The sequence below is a fragment of the Peromyscus maniculatus genome, chromosome 5 (genome assembly GCF_049852395.1).
Source record: "Peromyscus maniculatus bairdii isolate BWxNUB_F1_BW_parent chromosome 5, HU_Pman_BW_mat_3.1, whole genome shotgun sequence".
Taxonomy (NCBI): domain Eukaryota; kingdom Metazoa; phylum Chordata; class Mammalia; order Rodentia; family Cricetidae; genus Peromyscus; species Peromyscus maniculatus.
The window spans coordinates 29,655,347-29,679,908 of record NC_134856.1 but is presented as its reverse complement, the minus strand read 5'-3'; the positions used below and the strand labels follow the sequence as shown (position 1 = coordinate 29,679,908).

The 24,562-nt window shown below is 44.9% G+C and overlaps 1 protein-coding gene across 6 annotated transcripts in view; it reads right to left on the bottom strand.

Annotated features, from left to right (window-relative positions):
* The window catches only part of LOC102904570 (rho GTPase-activating protein 10), a 300,700-nt gene that overhangs the window by 228,438 nt on the left and 47,700 nt on the right, over positions 1–24,562 (bottom strand). Inside the window, exon 1 of one of the 6 annotated variants that reach the window (XM_076571475.1) lies at positions 7,545–7,973. The exons of the other annotated variants lie outside the window; for them this stretch is intronic. Within the exon in view, the coding sequence (XP_076427590.1) occupies positions 7,545–7,596 (52 nt within the window). The 5' untranslated portion in view covers positions 7,597–7,973. Of the gene's footprint in view, positions 1–7,544; positions 7,974–24,562 lie in introns of those variants that run through there. 6 annotated transcript variants of the gene reach the window in all.

Here is a 24,562-nt window from a genome sequence, read left to right as displayed (position 1 = left end):
ACATGAAAGAGTAGATGGAGAGAATAAACCAAGAAGCAAAAGGAGGTGACAGAACACAGTACCCCGGAGTCGACCAGCTGCCCCTCTGATGTAAATCTGAAAGGTCTGGAACTAGTCTATTAAATGTGGTCACTTCCTCTATCCTCAGGTCTAGAATAAAACGCTCAACACAGAGTAGTGCTCGCTGCTGCTGCTGCTGCTGCTGCTGCTGCTGCTGTTGTTGTTGTTGTTGTTGTTGTTGTTGTTGTTTATGAAGTGACAGAGACTGGAAAGATGGCTTGGTGGTTAAGAGAACTGCTGCTCTTCCAAAGGACCCAGGTTCAATTCCCACCACCCACACGGCTGCTCAGAACCATCTGTAACTCTAGTCCATGGTTATCACCCACCCTCTTGTGACCTTAAAGGACTCTAGGCACACAGATGGTGCACATACCTATATGCAGGCAAAATACCCATACACATAAAATAATAATTTTTAAACTTTTTAAAATAAGTAATTAAAAATAAAAGACAGAATCTGTCATGCAAGATGGCCCCAGGAAGTCTCCAGAGATTAATGTCCAGAAAACCAAAACCCTGAGCTCTTTCCTCAAAAGAGCAAGTCCTTGAAGACCGGGGGCCTAAGTTCAGGGCTATAACTATCACCCGCAGCCTGCAAGCCCTACAGATGCCTCTTAGGAGCGATGCACAACTGCACGTGGGTTTGCATTTGCACAAGCACGTTCACTGTGCACCATCACCTCAGGCCCAAGACGGCTTCTGACTAAGCTGCTCTGTCCTCTACCTGGGGACTGCTCCCCGCCACCTGCACACAAGTGCCAGCTTACAAGACACAAAGGTGAGGCAATCGATTATACCTTTTAGTTCATTCTTTACCAGGTTCTAGATCTAGAGATCGATGATGACTGGCAATGGGGAGAATGATTGAAACAGGCTGGACTAGAAACTTGCGGGGCCTTTATGTCCATAAAAAAGTGTATAACACAGTATTTACAGAGAAGACTGAGTCTAAACTCTGACCATCTCAAGCAGGTTTTACAAAAGTAAGGCTACTTGTTTTGGAAAGACCTTGTAACAAAGTAGCTTGGCCTAGGACACAGCACAGAGGTCCTGGGTCAGCCTATGGCCCTCACCAGGATCAGCAGCACTAGCCATCCACCTCTGAGGACACAACGTCCTCTTCATCTGACATTTCTTCGTTGTCAGCTTGAGGATAAAGATGAAGCTTCTAAAACAACTTGTAGAGAAGTAAAATAATGGATCAAGGATTACTAAATTATCCTGTCCGGCTAACAGAATGACAGGCGGGAGAAAACAGGAAGCAAAGACAAGAAACCAATGTAAGGTGCAGAAAAAGAACCACATGCTCACCGTTTCATGACGGCAGACTGGGCAGCAGTTCTGCAAGAAGCTGCAGGTGAAGCCATGGCCAGAGTTTAACTGTCAGTTACCTGCAGAAGGGAGGCCAAAGCGAAATGCCAGCAACATTTTAAGGAGAGCAAAGAGAGAGGCCAGCCGTGAAGGGCATAAGTGGTGGCAGGGCAGCAGCCGGCGGCCACATCGGCACGGAGTTCCAGACAGCTCAGATGCTTTAACAAAATAACAATTAAGCCAGGGTGGTGGCGCACGCCTTTAATCCCAGCACTTGGGAGGCAGAAGCAAGCAGATCTCTGAGTTCAAAGTCAGCCTGGTCTACAGAGCGAGTTTCAAGACAGTCAGGGCTACACAGGGAAACCTGTCTTGAAAAACAAACAGTAATAATAACAAATAATAATAACCAAACACTGCTTTAGGCTGTCAGGCTTGGTAAGGAAGTGTCCTCTGGTAAATCAGCAAATCATGTTTGATTCTCCCCACCTCCTGCACTCCCCGTGAGGCTGGCTCACATCGGCATCTCAGCCACTGGTACAGCACCAATCCTGCTGTCCCCATTGGAGAGGGGTGTGATGAGGCATGTGTTTTTAAGTGTAAAAATGACAGAAAGCTGTCATCTTTAAAATAAGGAAAACAACTTCATTACCTAAAAGTACACAGAATTCAAGGGTACAACCCAAAAGAAAGCATTAGAGGAAAGTACTTAAAGTTACTTCACAGCACACCCACAAATAGAGATAGTGTACTACAAATCATTCATACCAAAACATTCTAGTATAAATTCCATGTCTTGTAACTCTTCCAACTGTTTTTCTGTCCAAAATTTGATTTTAAAAAGTATTTGATTTTTGAATTATCATTTCTTTATGTAACACATTTTCAACCATTCTAATCCTCACAATTGTGTTACCTAATATAATCAACCATACTTATTATTTTTCTTTTCTATGACTTTCTTTGGTTATCAATTCACAATTCTTACTTATGAGAAACTATTATACTGGGTATTTTATTTAAAAAAAAAACAAAAAACAAAAAAAAAACAACTTTATCCCTTTATCCAGCCACGGGGGAGGGGGGGAGGGGTGCTGTGGGATAATGCTCTTGTACACTGGTTTAATAAAACGCTGATTGGCCAGTAGCTAGGCAGGAAGTATAGGCAGGATAAGCAGACTAGGAGAATTCTGGAAAGAGGAAGGCTGAGTCAGGAGTCACCAGCCAGACACAGAGGAAGCAAGATGGCAAGGCAGAACTGAGAAAAGGTACCAAGCCACGTGGCTAAACGTAGATAAGAATTATGGGTTAATTTAAGTGTAAGAGCTAGGCAGTAATAAGTCTGAGCTAATGGCTGAGGAGTTATAATTAATATAAGCCTCTGTGTGGTTTTATAGGTGGCTGAGGGACCACGGAGCCAGGCATGACTGGAGGAACACAGACTGCGGGGCCTGGCGGGACAAGAGCACTTACAGCTGGGGGGCGGGGGGAGCAGCGCTCACCTTTAATCCCAGCCCTCGGAAGAGAGGTGGGTGGATCTCTGTGCATGTAGCCTGGTCTACTTGGGAAGTTCCAGGCCAGCCAGGGCTACACAGTTAAAACACTCTCTCAAAAAGGGGGAGGGAGGGAGAGACTTGTCCTCATTCTTCACGTCAGAAATGTGGGGGCTCCCATGACGAGCAAAGTTAGTCACATAGTAATGCTGGCCATCAAACCCAGGCCTCTCCAAGTCCAACTCATCGTATTTCAATCTTCAAGCCATGTGGCAAAGATGCTTCTTCCCTCCTTAGTGTGACATCGGCTCACAGTCTTCAGTGTGTGAGAGGCTCGGGAACTTGATGACTTTGCTGGACAGAACCATGTGGTAAGGGTAAGTGCTGTGGTACCCACAGGCAATACTACTGGAAGTGGCATTCCCTGTACTGAGTGTCAAAGGGACCCTTTGAGACAAGAAATTAGGACAGAGGGTTATCTTTTATTACTTTGATTTTTTTGTTTGTTTGTTTGTTTTTGTTTTTGGAGACAGGGTTTCTCTGTGTAGCTTTGCGCCTTTCCTGGAACTCACTTTGTAGACCAGGCTGACCTCAAACTCACAGAGATCCGCCTGGCTCTGCCTCCGGAGTGCTGGGATTAAAGGCGTGCGCCACCACCGCCCGGCTTACTTTGGTTTTTTTATTGGCATAAAGAATACTGGCTTCCATTGTGGAATCCTTCCCCATGTCTCCTCACCCCAGCCCTACCCTCTGTACCCGTCCACCACCACTCACAGCCTCCTTCCTACCTTCAGGTTACACAGGGAATCTGGGCAGAATGTCAGTTAACTAGGCCCTAAGCTGTTTGGGGACCTGGCTTTTATTTTTCCCCAAACAAGAAAACAAAACTTCCTTGTTGTAAAGCAACCTCTCTATCACACGGCAAGCGTGTGCTCTGAGATCACCAATGGTCTAACAGCCACACTTGGAACAGCACTAACAAGAACAGCGGCTCTCAAGGTGGCCCAGTGCATGTCCGAACCACAACAGACATCGGCACATTGTCAACGCAAGATAGAACACAGAAGATAGGTGAGCTGAAGATGCTTAGGTTCTACTATAACAGAATACTGAAATACATGTGAACACGCTAACAAAGTCTAAATGAGACTAACAGCTTAGAAACTGTGACAATATACACATAGAACTTTGGTGTCTGAAGACATAATTTAAACAAATATAGAAATGCATGCAACCTGGGAAACCAGCTGGGCACTCAGCATGCACCTGATAAGACTAATGAACAGAGCTGCTCAATCTGTCCAATGTGCTGGCTTCACGTGTGATCTTGGGATTTCTTCGGGGCCAAACAAAAATAAGGACTAATCATACATTTTACAAAGCTCTACAACAATCTGTATTATTTTATGAGTGTTTTGCCTCCAGGAATATATACAGACCAGGAGCCTGCCTGGTGCCCATAGAATCAGAAGAAGATAATAAACACCCTGGGACTACAGTTACAAATGGTTGTGAGCTGCCATGTGGGAGCTGGGAATTAAACCTGGGTCCTCTTCAAGAGCAGCAAGTGCTCTTAACTTTCCAGTCCTATAAATAACATCTTCAAAGAAAACTTATGGGGTAGAAAATACTGTGTATGTATAAACTCGCTGCCTTAGCTTTACGGGCACAGAGCTGGAGAGCAGGTAATGCTGGACCAGTACTCTGTGAGCATGAACTTTCCCGGGCCAATCAGGAGACCAATAAGCAACAAAGGCTGAACAGGGCCTTTAATTTTAACTTTTCTGGTTCAGATCAGCAAAGGAGCCTCACTCACAGATGTCAACAGAGCTAGGAGATAAGTGAGTTGTGAGTACTATAAAGAACCATCTGGTTCAACCAAAGAGTTCAGAAAAGGTAAGGTTTATAATACATATGTACTGGCTTTGGGAAAATTACATAAATACTGATATAAAATTGATTTTGTATGCCAACATAAGAAGCTGAATCCCATAGAAAATCTTACAAAAGAAAAGAATGTTGGGGGCTGTCAGCACAACACTCAGTTACAGGGCATGGGGCCTTGGGTCTGTCTGATCCTCAGCATCTAAGAAAAAGTAGATCAGTTTTTAAAAGAATGAAAAACAACTGACTGCCTCACTTCTGCCCTTCTCCAACTGCGTGGCACAGACAAGGTGTCGTGGGGAAGTGTTCTCAGAGGCAGCTGGTGTCTATGGCGTGCACAAGTGTTGTCTTGGGAAGCCCCCCCCCCCATGAGAAGCTCCTCCAAGAGCCCCTTGTTTGGGCGACGTCACCATCTTAATTACACTGTTGGCTTTCTTTGAAGCAGAATAAGAACGGCGATGGCAGCCCGTGATAGAACTTTCTTTTGCAGGAAGGAATATGTCATAAGGTCATTCAGAAACTATGTTATTTTCAGATTATATCAAAAGTGACTAAAGTTGCATCAAATATACAGTAGGCATTCCATCTCAGTCCATGTAAGACTGGACAGTTCTCCACTGGTGTGAATTCTCTGCTGTGTTAAATGCTGTAAAGCCCAGAGCATTCTCTACTTTTCACCAAAACATACGCACATACATACACACATACATACACACATAGATACACACACACACACACACACACACACACACACACACACACACACACAAACTAATTCCAGATTCGGCTTAACTACCAACAAAACCCTGAGTCTAATCACTTAGCCTGACTAACTGCCAAGATTCCTTACCTAGAAGACAGGTAAGATTTCATGAATACAGGAAAATAAGTTCTAAATGTTCCTGGTGATTTTGTAATTGCTTTTAAAAATCCAGCATTATTAATGGAGCTGGAAACATGGCTCCACAGTTAAGAATGCTTGTTCTGCAATCATGAGAAACTGAGCTCAGACCCACACAACAAGCTGAGCATCATCACAAATGCCTGTAGCACCAGATTCAAGGGCTCCAGTGAGACACAGGCGTTCTCTGCTTTGAAGGACTAGGAGGAAAGTGACATAGAGCAGCATACCCTATGCATTCTTCTGGCCTTACAAGGACCCACACATGGAGAAGACAGGCAGGCAGGCTGTGTGTGTGTGTGTGTGTGTGTGTGTGTGGTCTCTCTGTCTCAATAAATCCAACATTTAGGACTGAATGATGAGGAGCAAGATGGCACAGACTTTCTTTTCCTGAAAATCTCACACACACACACACACACACACACACACACACACACACACACACACACTATAACCCTTGGGAAATGAACGACAACAAAGGAGGATTCTGAAAGGTGGTCCGGAGCTGTAGGCACGGCACAGCACAGCACAGCTCAGCACAGCTCAGCACGCCTGCTCAGCTCTACCATTTCCCACCCCAACAGCAGGAGGAGATCCAAGGCAGGTTTACCTGTAGACCACATCAATCTCAAGCTCCCCTGGCAGCATCAGACCAAATTGTACACCATGCAAGGAGGACTGATCTGAAATCCTGAGCAACTCAGGTTCAAAGTGCACACAATGGACCAGGGAGACCTAAACAGCCAGTGGAACCATGATAATAGCTTGACCTAGGAAACCCCCTTGGTACCAGGGGCCTGAGACTCCTTTCCTTTACCCAGAAATATGAGGAAAACTATGGATGCCACTAGAGAGATCCCATACCACTTCAACAATGACTCACAACCGCCCTAGGCCTCTCCAGGCACGGGATCATGCCACAAGCAGGGAAGTCCCTGAGTCCCCACAGGCCTGACACTACCTTTCCCTACTGAGAAACAGCTTCACAGTCCAGTCAAGGGAAATTCCCTCAGCCCTCACAGCCAGCCCAGCAGGAAGCAATGAGACCAGAGCCCCCGGGACAGCTGATCAAGTCAGACTCAAGTATTTTCACAAAGGCTCCCTCAAAATTGAACCACCACTGGAGACACCACACACACACAAATCAGGATCTGTGAGCTAAAATAAACTGGGCGATTGCCTGCTATAACTCAAGATCTGCACAGCACCCAGGGTATCTTAATAGGCAGTGTATCCAGGATACAACTGAAAATCAACCATCAGAAGAGCCAGGAAAGGCACCATCTGAATGAGAAAGCTACTCAGCAGGCACTAGCCCTGGAGCAAATCAAGTCTAAAATACTTTAAAGCAGCCACCATAACATGACTTCAACAATCAAATATAGAAAATCTGTTGCAGTAAGTAGGAAAATTTTTTTAAAAATCTCAGCAAAGAAGCAAAACTTCTTTGAGCAGACTCACAAGGACGACAGATGACTCAGAGGCTGGACATACATCTTGCAGAGGGCCTGAGTCTTTAAAAGCTGAAACAAATAATGAATATAAATTCTATACCCAGCAAAACTATCCTTTGAGAGCAGTGGACAGACACTCTCAGAAGAGGAAAAACTAAAAATGTTGCTACCAAAATTAGAAAAAGAATTTCATATTTCAATAAACTTTTCTACATAGATGATCTCTTACTAAATTGACACGACATACAAAATGCTTAAACTGGCTTTGAATAATAAACAACATAAAACAGAGCTGCTGAAGGGTTGGCCCCTCATGAAAAAAACACAAAGGAAAATACGTGTGTGTGCATGAGAGAGCATGCGTGCACACACACACTCACTCACTCACACACTGGCATGAGGGGAAGAGAGTATAAGATGGATACCATAAGAGGTCTTTGTTACCAGGCTTTGAGGAGATACAGCAGATCCTTGCAGGGAAATTCATAACTGTCATCAATTTCACGGGTGACAGTTGTTTTGTGCCTCCAAGGATGAGAATGGTGTGATGTCCTGGTTTGCTTTCTGCTGCTGGGACAAAGACCACAACCAAACACCAGCTGGGGAGGAAGGGGTTTCTTCCAGCTGACAGTTACCGCAGGAACGTTGAGTGATGAACTGAAGCAGAGGCGGAGAAGCGCTGCTCACTGGCCTGCTCCTCCCAGCTCACTCATTCTGCCCTCTAATACACCCGTAATCAACCGGAAATGGGAGCACTGCCAAAGGCAGCTGGACGCTCCCGCAGCGGTCCATCTAAAAACTGCCTACAGATTTGCCTACAGGCCAATCTAGTGGATACATACATATTCTCTCTCCTCTTCTCCCCTCCTCTCTCCTCCCCTCCTCCTCTTCCTATTTCTTCTCTCTCTCTCTCTCTCTCCCTCCCTCCATTCATCCCTCCCTCTCTCTCTCCTCTCAGACTTATTTATTATGTATACAAAGTTCTACCTGCATGTATCCCTGCATGCCAGAAGAGGGCACCAGATCTCATTACAGATGGTTGTGAGCCACCATGTGGGTGCTGGGAATTGAACTTGGGACCTCTGGAAGAGCAGCCAATGCTCTTAACATCTGTGCCATCTCTCCATTTTCTCAACTGGAGCCCCCTCTTCCAAGATGACCCTGGCTTGTGTCAGGTTGATTAAAAAAAAAAACACCTCTAAACAGGACATATCACAGTGGAAATTCCTGGGGGGTGCAGAATAAAGGGGATAATGGAAGACTTGACTTCCTTCCCCTTCCTCCTCCCTTTTCTTTTCTTTTCTTTTCTTTTTCTTTTCTTTTGAGACAGGGTTTCTCTGTGTAGCCCTGGGTGACCTGGAACTCATTCTTTAGACCAGGCTGGCCTCAAACTCACAGAGATCCAACTGTCTCTGCCTACCCAGTGCTGGGATTAGATTGTGCAACTATTGCCTGGCCTACAAATTTTAAAGAGAACACACACACACACACACACACACACACACACACACACACACACACACACTGGAGGCGTGGCTTTGGAGAAGGTTCTGTCCCTGGCCTTCCTGCCCTCTCCGGCTTCCTCCCAGCCAATGTGAGGCCAGCAGCTTCCTTCACCACACACTTGCTGAACCACGGGCACAGAGAGAGAAACCATGAGCCAAAATAAGGTCTTCTCCCTTCTAAATTCTCTCGTGGGATTTCTGTGGTAGAACACTGGCCCGTTCTATGCCTGTACACATACTTTACCACAACACTACACCACACGTGCTGGTCTCTGCCGTGGATTACACACACTGAAAGGAAGTGGTACGCCCAACTTCCTTTCTGGACAGCACCAGTATAATTTCAACAAATATTGATAAAATTGATTACTTTTCTCTATTAATTCCTAGATCATTCCTCCTCTACCAGAAAAGGAAAACAGGCACACAAATAGCTCCACGCACTCCACTTCTATGTGCAGCGCACAGCAAATGAATCACGACCCTCTAGCTCGATCACATCACGAAGGTCCATCAAAAGACGAGTGTGACTCCAACAGTCCTCTTTGCTTGCCTGACATTCACTCACTACCTCCATGTGCCAGACACCATGGTGAAAGATACGCACCCTGTCTTCAAGGATTCACCTTCCAGACGTTGCTTTTGTGAATTCCTACACTGTAAGAATTCACAGAAAGGCAGATCTCAAAGCCAACTCTTCTCCGCCATCTGCCAGCAGGCCCGAAGCAGACGGACGGACGGACGGACAGACGGGCCTCCGCTGGCAAAGGGATGTGATTTTAATCCACAACAGAGCTGAGCTGTTTCTCAGGGGAAATTTTCTGGTAAATAGTGGGCTAGGTAGCTGTGGACACGTGGGATAAAAGGAGAAAAGCAAGAACATAACACACTTTTGCAGAGTGCTTTCAGAAGGTCAAGTACACAGCACATAAAATCTGTGAGCGCCAATACTGACTGCAAGCTGCCACAGTCACGGGGAGATTGCAGTCTGCCAGCTGCTGCACTACCCAGATTACAGACAATGGCACAGATGGTTAGAAACCTCAAGACATGCGCTAAATATTGTTTGTTTTTTTAATAGTGAAACATAAACAGTGATGTGGTGGAAACAACCTAACCGTCCATCAAAAGGAGTCTGCTTAAATAATTACAGCGTTACTGGATACCTGAAAGGACAGTGAAAATCACACTGCCCAAAGTTCCTGCTGACACTACCGTATCCATTACTAGCTTCACGGCCGTGTGTCGCAGGATCCTGGAAGGGTGAGGCGCGGTCCCATGCTGCTCTTCCACCTGAGATCGTCCCAGCATCCAAGTCCCACGAGGGAGAGAAGAGAGTGCCACTTAGTGCATCCCAGGTCTTAAGGGTCCCAAGTGGTCACGCCCCAGGGGCAGGTTCTTCAAGGTCTTAGGCAGGTGTAACAGTTACCTGCTACCTCACTAGGGGCGGTGCTTCAAGGTCATAGCTAGAAGAGCTACCCACTACAGCTGTGAGCTATTCTGAACTCACAGCCTCCATTCCATCACCTGTAAACTGGGGATAACAGAACACAATAGGCTGAACAATCTGCAACGACACACAGGAACAGAACACACGGTAGCCATTACCATACTAATCACAGCATCTGTGATTACCCCAAGATCTCAACAAGACTGACCCTGTTAATGTCCCTCACAGAGAGAGGGACAGGAAGGGTCATGAGACCCTCATCTGAGAAGTCAGCCACTCAGTCGCTCCGCATTCACACCCCTCCTTGTTGTAGGCCATGTGGTCCCAGAAGCACATGATCTAGGGAGGGGCGATCTCACTTAGGGATACAGAAAATTAACTGAAGAGTGGGCTCTTAGCTGGGTAGCTATGGGGAAGCTGTCATTCATTCATCCTGGAGTGAGACTTTCAATGACGGAGTTGTTGAGGAGTGTCTTGGTTACAGTTTTATAGCCGTGAAGAGATCAGATGAAACTCTTACAAAGCAAACATTTGACTGAGGGGCTGACTTACAGTTCAGAGGTTCAGTCCATTATCATCGAGGTGGGGAGCACTGTGGCACACAGGCACACATGGTGCCAGAGCTGAGAGTCCTCCGTCTTGCAGGCAACAGGAAGTCAACTGACCCACTGGGTGATATCCTGAGCATAAGAAAGCCCAAAGCCTACCCCCACAGTAACACACTTCCTCCAACAAGGCCATACCCACTCCAACAAAGTCACACCTCCCAATAGTGCCACTCTATGAGATTATGGGGCCAATTACATTCAAACCACCACATTCCACTCCCTGGCACCCATAAGCTTATAACAATACCATAATGCAAAATGCATTTAGTCCAACTTCAAAAGTCCCCAAAGTCTATCACAATCACAACAATGTTTAAAATCCAAAATTTGAAGCCTCTTTGAGATTCATTTCATACAATCTCTTAACTACAATCCCCCATAAAATCAAAATCAAAAAACAGATCACATATTTCCAACATATATGGCACAGGATATACATTACCATTCCAAAACACAGGGAAAGGAGCATACTGAGAAATACTGGACCAAAGCAAGACTTAAAAACCAGCTGCACAGCTGGGCGGTGGTGGCGCACGCCTTTAATCCCAGCACTCGGGAGGCAGAGGCAGGCGGATCTCTGTGAGCTCGAGGCCAACCTGGTCTAAAGAGCAAGTTCCAGGACAGGCACCAAAAACTACACAGAGAAACCCTGTCTCAAAAAAACCAAGGGGAAAAAAAAAAAAAAAACAGCTGCACAAAACCCAAACTCTGCAGCTGTATGTCTGATGTCACCACGCTCTGCAGATCCCCAGCTCTGTTCAGCTTTGTTCACTGCAGCACACTTCTTTCTCTTGGGCTGGTTCCACTCCGTTAGCGGCTCTCCTCGGCAGGTATCCCACGACTCTGGCACTTCTAACATCTTTGGTTCTCCAAGTCAATCCAGGATTCAACTTCACAACTTCACACAACGGGGTGTCCATTCAGGGACACCCCTGACACATGCCTGGCATCAGCAGCTTTATTCCATAACTTCTTCCTTCTAGCCTTAACTCTAAAGCCAAAGCTGCCAAGGTCTGCTGCATGCTGGGGCTGGAACATGGCCCCCTTATTCAATGACATCTTCCCCAGCTTTCTGTCCTTCACTGCCTAGGCTTGACTGTCCTGGAACTGGATCTGTAGACCAGGCTGGCCTCAAACTCAGAGATCCGCCAGCTTCTGGCTTCCCAGTGCCGGGATTAAAGGTGTGCACTAAACTTTCCCTTGGTTGCTTTCCACAAGTTGGAAACTTAGCTGGCTGGGATCCTGCCCTGAGGTCACCACCCCCTTTATTCCATCTCTTTATTTATCCCCTTGAACACGGAATTTGGCTCCATTCCACTTCCTGGTGCTCTTTGTCTCCTCCAAGTGTCCATGTATAATTTACCCTGCTCAGCCTGCTCCTTTCATTATAAATCTTCATTAGAGTTACCAACTAAAAACCACACGGCAAAGTCTATACTAGGTTGTTTTACTATTTCTTCTGCCAAAAACAAAAAACAAAAACAAAAACAAAAAGCCAGGTGGTGGTGGCACACGCCTTTAATCCCAGCACTCGAGAGAGGCAGAGCCAGGCGGATCTCTGTGAGTTCGAGGCCAGCCTGGTTTACAGAGCGAGTTCCAGGACAGACACCAAAGCTACACAGAGAAACCCTGTCTCGAGAGGGAAAAAAAAAAAAAAAAAAAAAAGATTTCTTCTGCCAACAAATTAATCCAAAACTCTTTAGCCTCAGACAAACTCTTCAGACAAGGGCAAAAAACAGCCACTTCACCAAAATATCACAAAAATGATCTCTAGGCAACATCCTAAAATTCTCCTCGGAAACCTCTTGAATGAGCCCCACGGCAGTTCAAACAACTCTCAGCACTTCTGACTTCCAAGGTCCTACTAGTACGGCCCATTAAGCAGCACTTAAAGCAACCCACTGCTTTCCTAAACCAAAGTCCAAAGTCCTCCAGACAAACACATGATCCAGGCATATCACAACAATCCCCCAGTCCCTGGTACCAACTTCTGTCTTCATTGGGGGTTTTATTGCTGTGAAGAGACCGCATGACCACGGCAACTCTTCTAAAGAAAACACTTAATTGAGGTGACTCGCTTACAGTTCCAGAGGTTCAGTCCATTATCATCATGATGGGGAGCATGGGGAATATGGGAGCAGGGACATGTGGAGCTGGAGCTGAGAGTGCTGTGCCTTTTGGAAACAGGAAACTGACTGACAGTCACGCTGAGAGAAGCTTGAACTAAAGAGACCTCAAAGCCACCCTCACAGTGACACACTTCCTCCAATAAGGCCATGCCTCCTAATAGTGCCACTCCCTTGGGGGCCATTTTCTTTAACCCTCCACAGGGAAGTCACCCATGCTACTGTAAGTCACTAAGTTGGACTTGAGTGTTATCATTACTTTCGTCTGTTGCTAGTGTTCTATCTAGAGCAGTAGTTCTCAACCTGTGGGGTCATAACCCCTTTGGGGGTTAAAACAACCTTTCCACAAGGGTCACATATCAGATATCCTGTATACCAGATATTTATATCATGATTACAATAGTAGCAGAGTTATAGTTCTAAAGTAGCAATGAAAATAATTTTGTGGTTTGGGGTCCCCACCGCATGAGGAACTGTGCTAGAGGGTGGCAGCCCTGGGAAGGCTGAGAACCACTGCTCAAGAGTGAGCAGACATTTGTTCACGGCTCCCCAGGAAAGCTAACTCATCGTGACAAAAGACCGTGTGCTGGGGCTGGAGAGTTGGCTCAGCAGTTAAGAGCACTGACTCACTCCAGAATTCGATCCCAGCACCACTTGGCAGCTCACTACCCTCTAACTCCAGTCCTGGAGGACATGGCACTCACTTCTGGCCTGGTGTACACAGACACACGTGCAGGCAATACACCTGCACGTGCACATAAGTAAATGCATATGCACTACACAATTCAAGGCACACCTCTTCTAGTTTTGTCTTGGGTTCAGGTTATCTAGGATGGATATGATTCGTAACAACCCACCCGGGTGTACACTTGTAGGCACACTTCTCTAGGATGGATATGATTCATAACAACCCACCCGGGTGTACACTTGTAGGTACACTTCTCTAGGACCGTGAACAGCTCAGTAAGAAGTATTTTAAGTAGGGATAATTATAAGGTCTACTGCATTCTGCATTGCATGAACTAAAATTATGTTACAAGAATTAAGTTCACACTGAAGCTTTCTGCCTAATACAAAAGTGTTTGCACAATTATCGTCAGGCCCTCTTTCAATCTCCCTTCTGCAGCCTCAGGCAGTGTTCGCTGGTTGAAGCAACTTCCCAGGTGAAGCATAACACAACCTCTGTAACACCAAAGCCACCAGGGAAGTTAACTAGGACACCGATTTTACAACTCCCACCATGATTGTGTCCCAGCCTGCCCTGCTGTGCTCTCCAAGACTCAAGCACATGGTGGTCTCTGCATACTCCCAACATGGAACAGGAGATGCTCAGCACTACCCCGCCCTGCGCTTGCAGAATACGCTAACCGAATGACTGGAAAAGCCTCAGAACAAACACATCCTCAACCTTGCTGGCTAAGTGCTGGCAATTTGCTTCATAGGTTGTGGGGCGTTTACCCACCACCCCCACAGCTTCCCAGAGTTTTCTTGAGTGCGAGCAGCAGGAAATATTAGATAGAAGGATTTATAGCGGAGAATGTTGCGGAGATAAACAGATAGAAAATAAAGGATAGCCTCGAGAGGGCCTGGAACCTATTCCAATGGGCCCGGACTGTCTCTGGTCCAGGGTTTTTATAGAGACGCCAAGGGGTGGAGCAAAAGACCTCCTCCCCCAGCACAGCCAAGTGCAGGCCATCTCAGACACCTGCACTCAGGCCCGTGGTCCTGATCATCCTCTATTCGGACCTGCTGGGTAAAGCCACGAGGAACCCCAGAACGGGCTCCCACAGGTCCCCCCTTCTTAATATATAAAAAAAATAACTATTAATGGCTTACAGCAATCTCCATAGCTGTTACATCTCCCAGTATGGGAGTAGAGGATGATATAAATGGCATTTCTCTTTTGAATTGGTCCAAGGTGACCACAGCAGTCTTAGCTGCCTCAAGCCCTTTTCTAAACCAAAAACTCTTAAGGCAACTACAAACTTAAAGAATCCCTTAGCTTCATCATTACCATTAGCAGGTTAACAAATATTGCTATTCATAGTCACAATTCTCTCAATCTTACAACTCAAAGCAAACTCTTACCAGAACCATTAGAATTAGCATATATGGTGCTATATATAGTTAACAATTTTCTCCGTCTTACAACTTTAACTCAGTCATTTGAATTTTCTTGTTAATAGAACATAGGAAAAACTTCGATGTATTCACAAACTTAAACATTTCCTCAATTCCACAAAGCCAGGGTGCATTAATATCAATAGGTTTCTGCAAACATAATTCAATCTCATAACTCCTCCTTTTCTTTATAATTTTTTAAACAAAGTCTCAAACCTAGTTAGAAAACCCAAACTTTTGTTTAAACAGTTCCATTTGTAACACAAAAACAGTTCCATAAGTAATTCCATTTTTACATAAACAGTTCCACAAAACAATTCATAAATCTCCAATTAATAAAGCATATATGCATACACAAAATTGCATCTTGATTCTAAGTAGAAATACATTTCTTCATTTAAACAGTTCCATTTTTAACCCAATTCCAGAAAACCGTTCCTAGGTCATTACTATAAGTAAGCTCAAAATTGTCCCATTGCAATGAAATCTCTATTGTTCATTTCATTTAAGTACCAAAATTCAAATGATAAATCTTGGTACTAGCCTTCCAAATTTGAAGAAATCCATAACCAAAATGTTTTTGTAATTTTATCTCATTTTAAGTTCAAAAAGTTCAAACAAGAAATAAATTCTGGTATCAGGCTTTTACTTCCAAATATGAAGAGACATTTTTCAACCAGAACTTTTTGCAGTTAATAATTTTTGTTCAAACAAGCATCTCTGCAACTTTTGTTCTCACAGACAGACCTTTTTAGTTATAGTAATATTTTAAACCGCACCGTTTTTGCTGTTAGCTCAGGTTTTTCTGTGCTGCGTTGATATTCCACGGATCTCAGCTGCGGATGCCTTGTGCTGGTTCTGGCGTCCGCCATTCTTAGCGGCTTCTGGAGCTTTTGAAACCATTCAGACTGCCTACTTTGCAGTCTACTAGGACACTATCTCCTGTGTCTCAGGTGTTTTCACCATATACATTAAGAATAGACTCACGGGCTGGAGAGATGGCTCAGAGGTTAAGAGCACCGACTGCTCTTCCAGAGGTCCTGAGTTCAATTCCCAGCAACCACATGGTGGCTCACAACCATCTGTAATGAGATCTGGCGCCCTCTTCTGTATACATAATAAATAAATAAATCTTTAAAAAAAAAAAAAAAAAAAAAGAATAGACTCACACTTAACAAACCCACATAACATGTGCTTAAGCATAAACTCTCTCAACATTTACACATTTTTACAAACTCACATATTAACATCTACTTATTTATACTTTAAGGAAACTATAGAACTACTTTAGCAAATATATTTCCTATTAATTCTTATATACTTATATTCATTCCATCTTATTTCTTAAACTTACATTTACAACTAGCATCTTACAAGCTTATTACTACATGTCTTAAGACTACCTTAGCTACTTCTTGCAAGCTTATCTTCTTAAAGGAACTCTATAGATCTATTTTACAAACTTATATAGGCTACCATTAGCATATATCTAACTTAGCAAACACCTAAAGATTTCTTAACAGATCTAACAAGACAGAATTTTTACAAACTCACATATCTTATTTTCATTTTTCTACTTCTTTACTCTTAATTATTATCACTATCTCTATTATAAAGATTCTCTTAACTAGACAGGAAGTACGTACATCATTTCTAAAGTTTACAGTTTATAGTTAGCTTTGTTATAAAGCACTGGGATTTAGTGAGTGTTGTCATTATAGAGTTGTGATACTTGTTGCTAGGGGATTGTAACATTCTCAGGACGACGCCACACTCCAAAGTTGCCAGTTCTCTCAGCCGTTCTGGACTGGCAGAGATGCACTGTCAGCAGTAGACAATTTTTATCTAGAGGCTGTCCCTTCACCCAAATTTATAGTAGCTCCCCTAAATGCCTCAATTCAGACAAACGTTTCTATTACAGCAGCACTTTTGGTTTGCTCTACTGAAAAACTTCACTTTATTAGCTTTAACTACTAATGTTATTAGCAGCGGTGATATTTAGCATTGATTTCTTATAAGGAACTTTCAGGTAAAGCAACTCTTTTGTAAGACAGCTAGATTTTCTGAAGTTTGTTTCCCATCTATAAAGCAGTCATTTCTTTTCTGAATGCCTGTTTCCTTGTCTCCTTATTAGATTTGCAAAGGAATTACTCATTGCAGGCAGTTTGTTCAAAAGGCAAAGAACTTTAATTTCAACATAAATTTCTTCATATCTAAGACAACGTTCAGTGTATAAACTGCTTTCCCTTGTTAAGGATTTTAAAGTGGCTTGTTTGCTCTTATAGGTAGCTTTTTGTCATCCAACTACCATAAAAACTTTGCACAGCTATTAGGGTAAATAAGGCATTTTACCAACGGAGCCCCAAACTGCGGAGCGCCTAGTTCCGTATCCTTTCAATTTTTCATTGGAACTGACACTTAAACTCTTAGATGATTTTCCTCCTTATTCTTTTTAAAGGCTGTATTTTAAGTTTACCATGAACGTATTTTTGAGCTGACAAAAGTGTTTCAGGGCAATGTCGCCATCTTTAGCAGAAAAACTACCTTTCCCAGAATGCATTTCCCTTATATCAGTCCATAATAATATCAGTCCCATATCAGTCCCTTATATCATTTCCCATAGTTCTTTTTGGGTCTGAGAGTCAAAACTGGTTCTCTTTTATCAGACTTGCTTACAAATTCTTGCCCGGGAGGTTTGAACAAAGTCTCTTGCTTTTGCAATGGGAGATTTGAACAAGCATTTTACATTTTCAGCTATGGCACATTGGGAGAGTCCTATTCTCTCCTCAGCTGGCTTTAACAGGTGTCTCTCCTTCATTTGACTCTGGCCCCAGATCAGAACCACACCTGCCTCGTTAGCGCGCATTGAGGCTGGCATTTCTGATAGCAACTTTCCTAGGGGCTTGTGTTTGTTTTAGCCAGTCAGTGAAAAACAAGATCATTTACAACAGCTTTTCCATAGCTCCTTCAGAGATTTTCTCCCACTGATCTTATTCTTGTTTTTCTTGCTCCTTCCTTCCCCAGATGCAGAGCTTCAGCTATCTGCGGCTCTGTACCTCTGCTAGCTGCCTTTGGAGGTAGGGGCTTTCTTTCTCCCCCTAAATCTGCCTCAGATTCTAGCAGCTTTTTCAGGTCATATTTTCTGGGGAGGATTATGTCCCTTCTCTGTTTCTTCAGAGTCTTTTTCCCAGACAGTTCCCAGTTTGGTCTCAATTTATCCCCTCTACCCCAGAAACAGTTTCCGACACTACAGCGGCGACTTTCCCTGCTACTGAAGGTAGGGTTTTTTTTTGTCCGTTTCTGTTTTCGGGGTCTGTGTGGTTTGCATACAGACTGAAAATCTAATAAGGGAGGTTTTTGCCATCTCTAAACTCCCATTAGGACAGGTGCTTTGCCTCATCAGGCCTTCACCTGGCCCAGTCCCCCAGTGGGTTGTATTTGCTTGTCTGGGTGCTCAAGGACAGAGCTTATGCCAGAGGCAATCACCCCTCAGGGCTACACTCCCTCATTTCATCGGAGTCAGTTGAAACAAAGCTTTCTCAAAGAGGTGCTTTCTCTGACAGAAAAGAAAGCTTTACTCCTGGATAGTTCTTTTCTGCCCTGGCTGGTCTCTTTCCCCAGACAGCGTTCTGACTCAGCAGCACGACTGCTTCAGACACAGTTCAGCTTTACTGTTTTCTCAGAAAGGTCCTTTCTCTGATAGGGAAGCTTGTCTCAGATTTCTTTTTGCAGCTGTGGACCTATCAACCCCGGGACTTGTAGGAAAGCAGATAACTGTGCCATTCCCACCGGCTTTAGCTTTGTTTGTTCATTAGCAATCTTCCCCTGGGTCCTGCACCTTCCTGCCTCAGCTCTGTGCTCCAGGAAGTTTACAACTGCAGGAACCCTAGTATCCCCGAAATGCACTCCAACTCAGAGACACTGGCCAGTCGCCTCTGGGTTTTTGGTCAGAAGCGAGGATACAATGCTAACAGTTTGCATTGCTTCAGGGGATCTTTGCTTTAGGAAGATTAGGAGCACCTTTTCATTCTGAAATGCTCACTCAGACAAAGCCCTTGATGCCTCAACTCGGCTATAACTGTGAAACTTGGCTTTTTGCTTTTCTCAGGTAAAGTTTCCTGCCCTTTTGGGCTCTCTGTAGCTGTTCACCCACACTCTCCCAAGCGTTTCCCTCAGGGTACTCTGACCCACTGTCTTTTACTAGCTTGAAGAGACAGAGCTTAGAAGGGGTTTTTAGAAACTTGTCCTTGCCTCCTGCATTGCAGGGATGATTTTTAGAGCTTGAAAGAACTTAGAGGTTTTGCTGTCTTAAGTTTGTTGTTTTCCCTTAGAGCTAATCACAGGTGGTCCCCATACTAATATCTTCAGGTGATTCTAATTTTTGTCCTTCGGAGAGAGTTCTGAAAGGCTTTAGTTTTTAAGTTTAAGAGCTTTTAAGATTAAGGCTTTTTAGAGAGATTTTTCCCCCCAAATTTTCCAAGAAAAGCTTTATAGTTTAAGAGAAAGATTTTTTCCCCCAGGAGAAAGACCAACTTTTCCCAAAACTTCCCAACTTTAAACTTTGACTTCTTACACCCCCATTTTTGCCTCAGGGAGAAATTACTTTCTCCTGCCGCTTGGACTTAGCATTTCAGCTGTCCCCAGGTCAAAAGCTTCCATAGGAAACTTTTTCTTCCCCATAAGCTCAAAGAAGAGCTTTTTTACTACCCGTAAAGCCCAAAGAAAGATTTTTTTCTTCCCCAGTTTGCTTTCATAGCCCCTAAAGTTAGAAAATTGAAGAGTTTTTCTGTCTAGTTGCCTTACTTATTTTTTCCTACACAATCTTACACTTCTAAGTTTTTCCTAAACTATATTACTACCCTATACCTTATACTTATCACAGATAGAAATTGAGAAAGGGATAGAAGATAGAAAATTTTGACAGAAGAGAATTTCGCTGCAGCATCGGACATCCTTCCAGTCCGCTTTCCTTTTCTCTCGAGGATAAAACCCCTGCCTCACCAAATATATATATAATATATATATTCCATAACACCGGCATGCCTTTCCACTGGCAGGGCTGACTCAGCACTTTCACCAAAAACTCTGTAATAAAACTATTATTTTCCTTTATCTTTAGTCCCTATTACTTTGTCTTTAGTCCCTGTTCATTTGTCTTTAGTCCCCCCTTTTTTTGTCCCTTTTTTCTTTAGTCCCTTTTTTTTCCTTTTTCTTTAGTCCCTTTTTTTCTTTAGTCCCTTTTTTTCTTTAGTCCCTGTTCGGGCGCCATTCTGTGGGGCGTTTACCCACCACCCCCACAGCTTCCCAGAGTTTTCTTGAGTGCGAGCAGCAGGAAATATTAGATAGAAGGATTTATAGCGGAGAATGTTGCGGAGATAAACAGATAAAAAATAAAGGATAGCCTCGAGAGGGCCTGGAACCTATTCCAATGGGCCCGGACTGTCTCTGGTCCAGGGTTTTTATAGAGACGCCAAGGGGTGGAGCAAAAGACCTCCTCCCCCAGCACAGCCAAGTGCAGGCCATCTCAGACACCTGCACTCAGGCCCGTGGTCCTGATCATCCTCTATTCGGACCTGCTGGGTAAAGCCACGAGGAACCCCAGAACGGGCTCCCACAATAGGTAAAATGCCAGTGTTCCTACCTGTTTCCTCCTTCACTCATTCTACACACACAGACACAGGGTTCCCGCACTCTGAGAGGCTCGCTGCTGAGGGAAGACACTGGAGGTCTGGGTCACTCTAATGTATAACTCTCTGACTGCCTAGATCCTAGACAATAGAATGACAGACCTATGGAACCTAAGCAGTAAGAGGGACTAACACTTAAAGCAAGAAGCCAACAGGGTGCTCAGGCAGTCTGTCCACAGACCATGGGCATCTCAGGCTATCAACCACTGATGGGAGAGCCCGCCTCCCTCTCCTGGAGGGCCCGCCTCCCTCTCCTGGAGGGCCCGCCTCCCTCTCCTGGAGGGCCCGCCTCCCTCTCTGGAGGGCCCGCCTCCCTCTCCTGGAGGGCCCGCCTCCCTCTCTGGAGGGCCCGCCTCCCTCTCCTGGAGGGCCCGCCTCCCTCTCCTGGAGGGCCCGCCTCCCTCTCTTGTGCACAAAGGCCCGCTCCTTCTATAGACAGTGGAGTTAGGACTGTCAGACTCCAGAAATGTATACTTTTTTAAGATTTATTACATCATAGTGTGTGTGTATGTATGGAACTGAGTGTATTTCAGTGCACCACATGCATTCAGGGGCCCACAGGGCCCAGAAGAGGGCTTCTGGTCCCCTAGACGGGAATTAGAGATCTTCTCTAGCCCTGTATGTGGTGGGAACTGAACCTAGGTCCTCTGGAAAAACAGCCAGTGCTCTTAACCACTGAGCCATCTCTCCAGCTCCCCCTTGTTTGTTTGTTTGTTTTTTTTGTTTTTTTTGTTTTTTTTTTTTTAATAATCACAACTGCATATTCAAAATGATGTCTACTGTACAATATAGTTTAATATCATGGAAACCAAAACATCTAATTTTTGTTTTGTCTTGTTTTTTGAGACAGGGTTTCTCTGTGTAGCCCTGGCTGTCCTGGAACTCACTTGGTAGCCCAGGCTGGCCTCGAACTCACAGAGATCCGCCTGCCTCTGCCTCCCAAGTGCTGGGATTAAACGCATGTGCCACCATCTCAGGGGTTAAGAGCACGGGCTGCTCTTCCAGAGGACCTAGGTTCAATTCCCAACAACCACATGGCAGCTCACAAGTGCCCGTGATACCTGTTCCAGGGGACCTGACACCCTCACACAGACATCCATGTGGACAAAACATCTAAATTTTAAAAACACTTTTGATCCAGACCCTCACAGTACTACCACGAGTTCATAATGCTTAACTGTCTGAACTCAGAATCTCAAACGCCCACCGGGAACAAACCAGACACTGCTGAAGAGCAGGGAGCTCCGTGGACGTTATGAACTGAAGGAAGAGTCCCCTGAGAGAGTCTGGACTTGGAAGGCAACAGTCTCGAGGATCACACATCAGCAAACCCTGACAGCCTTCAGCAGCACGCAGCAGAAGTTCCGGTGAACCCTTACCACCTCGCCACACCGGCTGGTATTGCCACTTTACCCACCGAAACCAAAATGTTTACTAGGGACATCACACACCTAAATTTAAGTACTCATTGGGAAGAAATTTTAAAACAACCTGCTCCCTTGCGCACTGCTTATGGGACTATAAATTAGTATGGGGTGGGAGGAGTTTAAACACCAGATCAGATACCTCATTGAGCACTCCCTGGCCAAGTAAAATGAGAGGCCATACAGCAAGGTGTGTGTGTGTGTGTGTGTGTGTGTGTAACTATATTAAATACACATCTATAATACACATTAATGTCCACGGATTAGGGCAATGGGTCCACAGCTTAGAGCACTTGCCACACAAACCTGAGGACCCCGAACACATGTAAGCTGGATGCTGCAGCACACGTCCGTAATTCCAGGGATCCTGTAACAGATGGGAGGCAGACAAGAGAGAACGCCTCAGGAGGTCAAAGGTGAGCTAGCCTGGTATACAAAGCATCGAGATACCCCCTCTCAAACAGGGCGAAGGGTGAAGCATGACACCTGAATACCTGCACTCGCATGCATGCGCACGTGCACTCGCTCAGATTCTTTCAAAGGATTCCTTCCACAGCCCGCTGCTCACCCCAGTCAGCTGACAGCGGTATGCACACAGGAGAATGGTACTCAGCACTAAAGTCAATGAGCCAGAGTCAATGGGACAACTGGGTTCTTCACACTAACAGTGGACAAGGACAGGCCAGGGACACCAAGGGGCGGCTGAGCAGAGAGCACTGAGGCCTAAGGACCCCGAACCCTCGTCAGAATGGAGGAAAGAACCAAGTCCTCCACCCAAACACCACAGCAAGGGTATCCACACATATACACAGCAATTTTTATCCAAAATATAAAGAAATGCGAGGCCTAAGTAAGAACGGGCACATTTACATGGCGCGCTGGCCTGCGCATGGGAAGATCGCCAAACAGATACCCAAGTCACTACTGTCCATCGTCCACTCCTGGAGGAGCTCCCAGAAAACTCACAGCTAATCATCGTGTCTCTGCTAAGTGGAGGGCAGACAGGGCAGCAGCATCCACAGGGCAAACACGAAGCCCTCTGTCACAGACAGAACGGCACTGCTCAAAGTCCCAACGGCTGCAGGCTGCCAGGACCTACACCACACCTGGTTGATATTCCACACACAGAAGGGAGCTGGAGGGGAGACTAGACAAAGTCAAAAACTACAAAGCCAAAATTCCACAAAAACAACTCCCTGCCGAAAGCCGGCTTGCGGAAGGCCTGCTCGGGCTAAGTCCATGCCTGGCTCTAGGAGTGGCGACCTGTTCCCAAAGTGAGGTGCTCCGTTTCTCAATGAGCTAAAGTGCAGGCCAAGCGCCCCCCCAACCCCCCAACCCCGCTTCTTTGACTGGACTGATTTCCTTTTTAAGTGATGAAATAGTAATAATAACAGGCAACAATCAGTGGAGTGTGGCACGAGAGTAAAATCTTTAGTTAAGGTAGTTATGAAGTGCATTAAGCATGCTTAGAGTGGCCGAGCCTCTCACTGTGCCCCAGTTACAAAAATAATAGAGCACACAACATAAGAAGGAACAGAACCTAATTACCTGAGACATCTGGTGGCCCAAGTCAACCTGTGAGGTCACATGACTCAGATAATCTAGTCTTTTCTTCACTGAGGCTGAAGACATAAACAGCTTGATGGGCAGGTCTCCCAGCTCACCTGGCCTATCTTAGATCTTTGTACCCCAAGGCTTTTTATGGAATAGCAATAGCCCATCCATTAGCTCTAACAGCCTCAGGTAGAAGTGCTTGATGCACACACCCAGAAGACATATTTCTGCATTTAGAAGGTTGGAAAGAAAGATCTACAGAATCGGACGTCAGCACCTTTAGTATTCACCTCCTTCTGTGTGGTTTGTTCCTTACGAAGGCAGGTTATTTGCTCCCATTGAAGCTGCTCTGCCTCAGGAAGTACAACATGCAGAGGCGCCGCGGCTCGGCTGAGGGACACATTTATACACATGCACACACACACACACACACACTTCCAAATAGAAACAAGTTCATATGGGGACTTCTTTACGTTGGAAAAAGATCTATTGTGCTGGTGTACTTAAATAATCACCAGCTGAGTGTGCCAGGCTCTGCTGACTCCCCATGAGAGACCTTGACTTGGAAGATGTGGGGATGGGGGGTGGGTTTTGGGGGAAGGCAGGCGGGTGGGAAGGGAGAAGAGGGGAGAATCTGTGGTTGGTATGTAAAGTGAATAGAGAATTTCTTAATAATAAAAGAGATAAAAATAATCACGTTGGTAAGTTCTTTCTTCAGTATTTCTGTGTCATATGTACATGCACTATTACATTATAAAACAGCTTTATAAATGAACTGGGGTCATGAAACTACAATTAAGACATTAAACAATTATTTTTGAAGTAAGATCCAAAAACCACAGAGAATCAAACAAGAAAAACAAAATCCAAGACAGTATAAGTTGTTAGTTCGAGGTTTTGCTGAGTTTATTTCAGTTCAATGCATTAGAAGTGTGAGTAAAAAATGGGCAAGAGCCAAGATCATGAGTCCTAAGTCAAAAATCACTG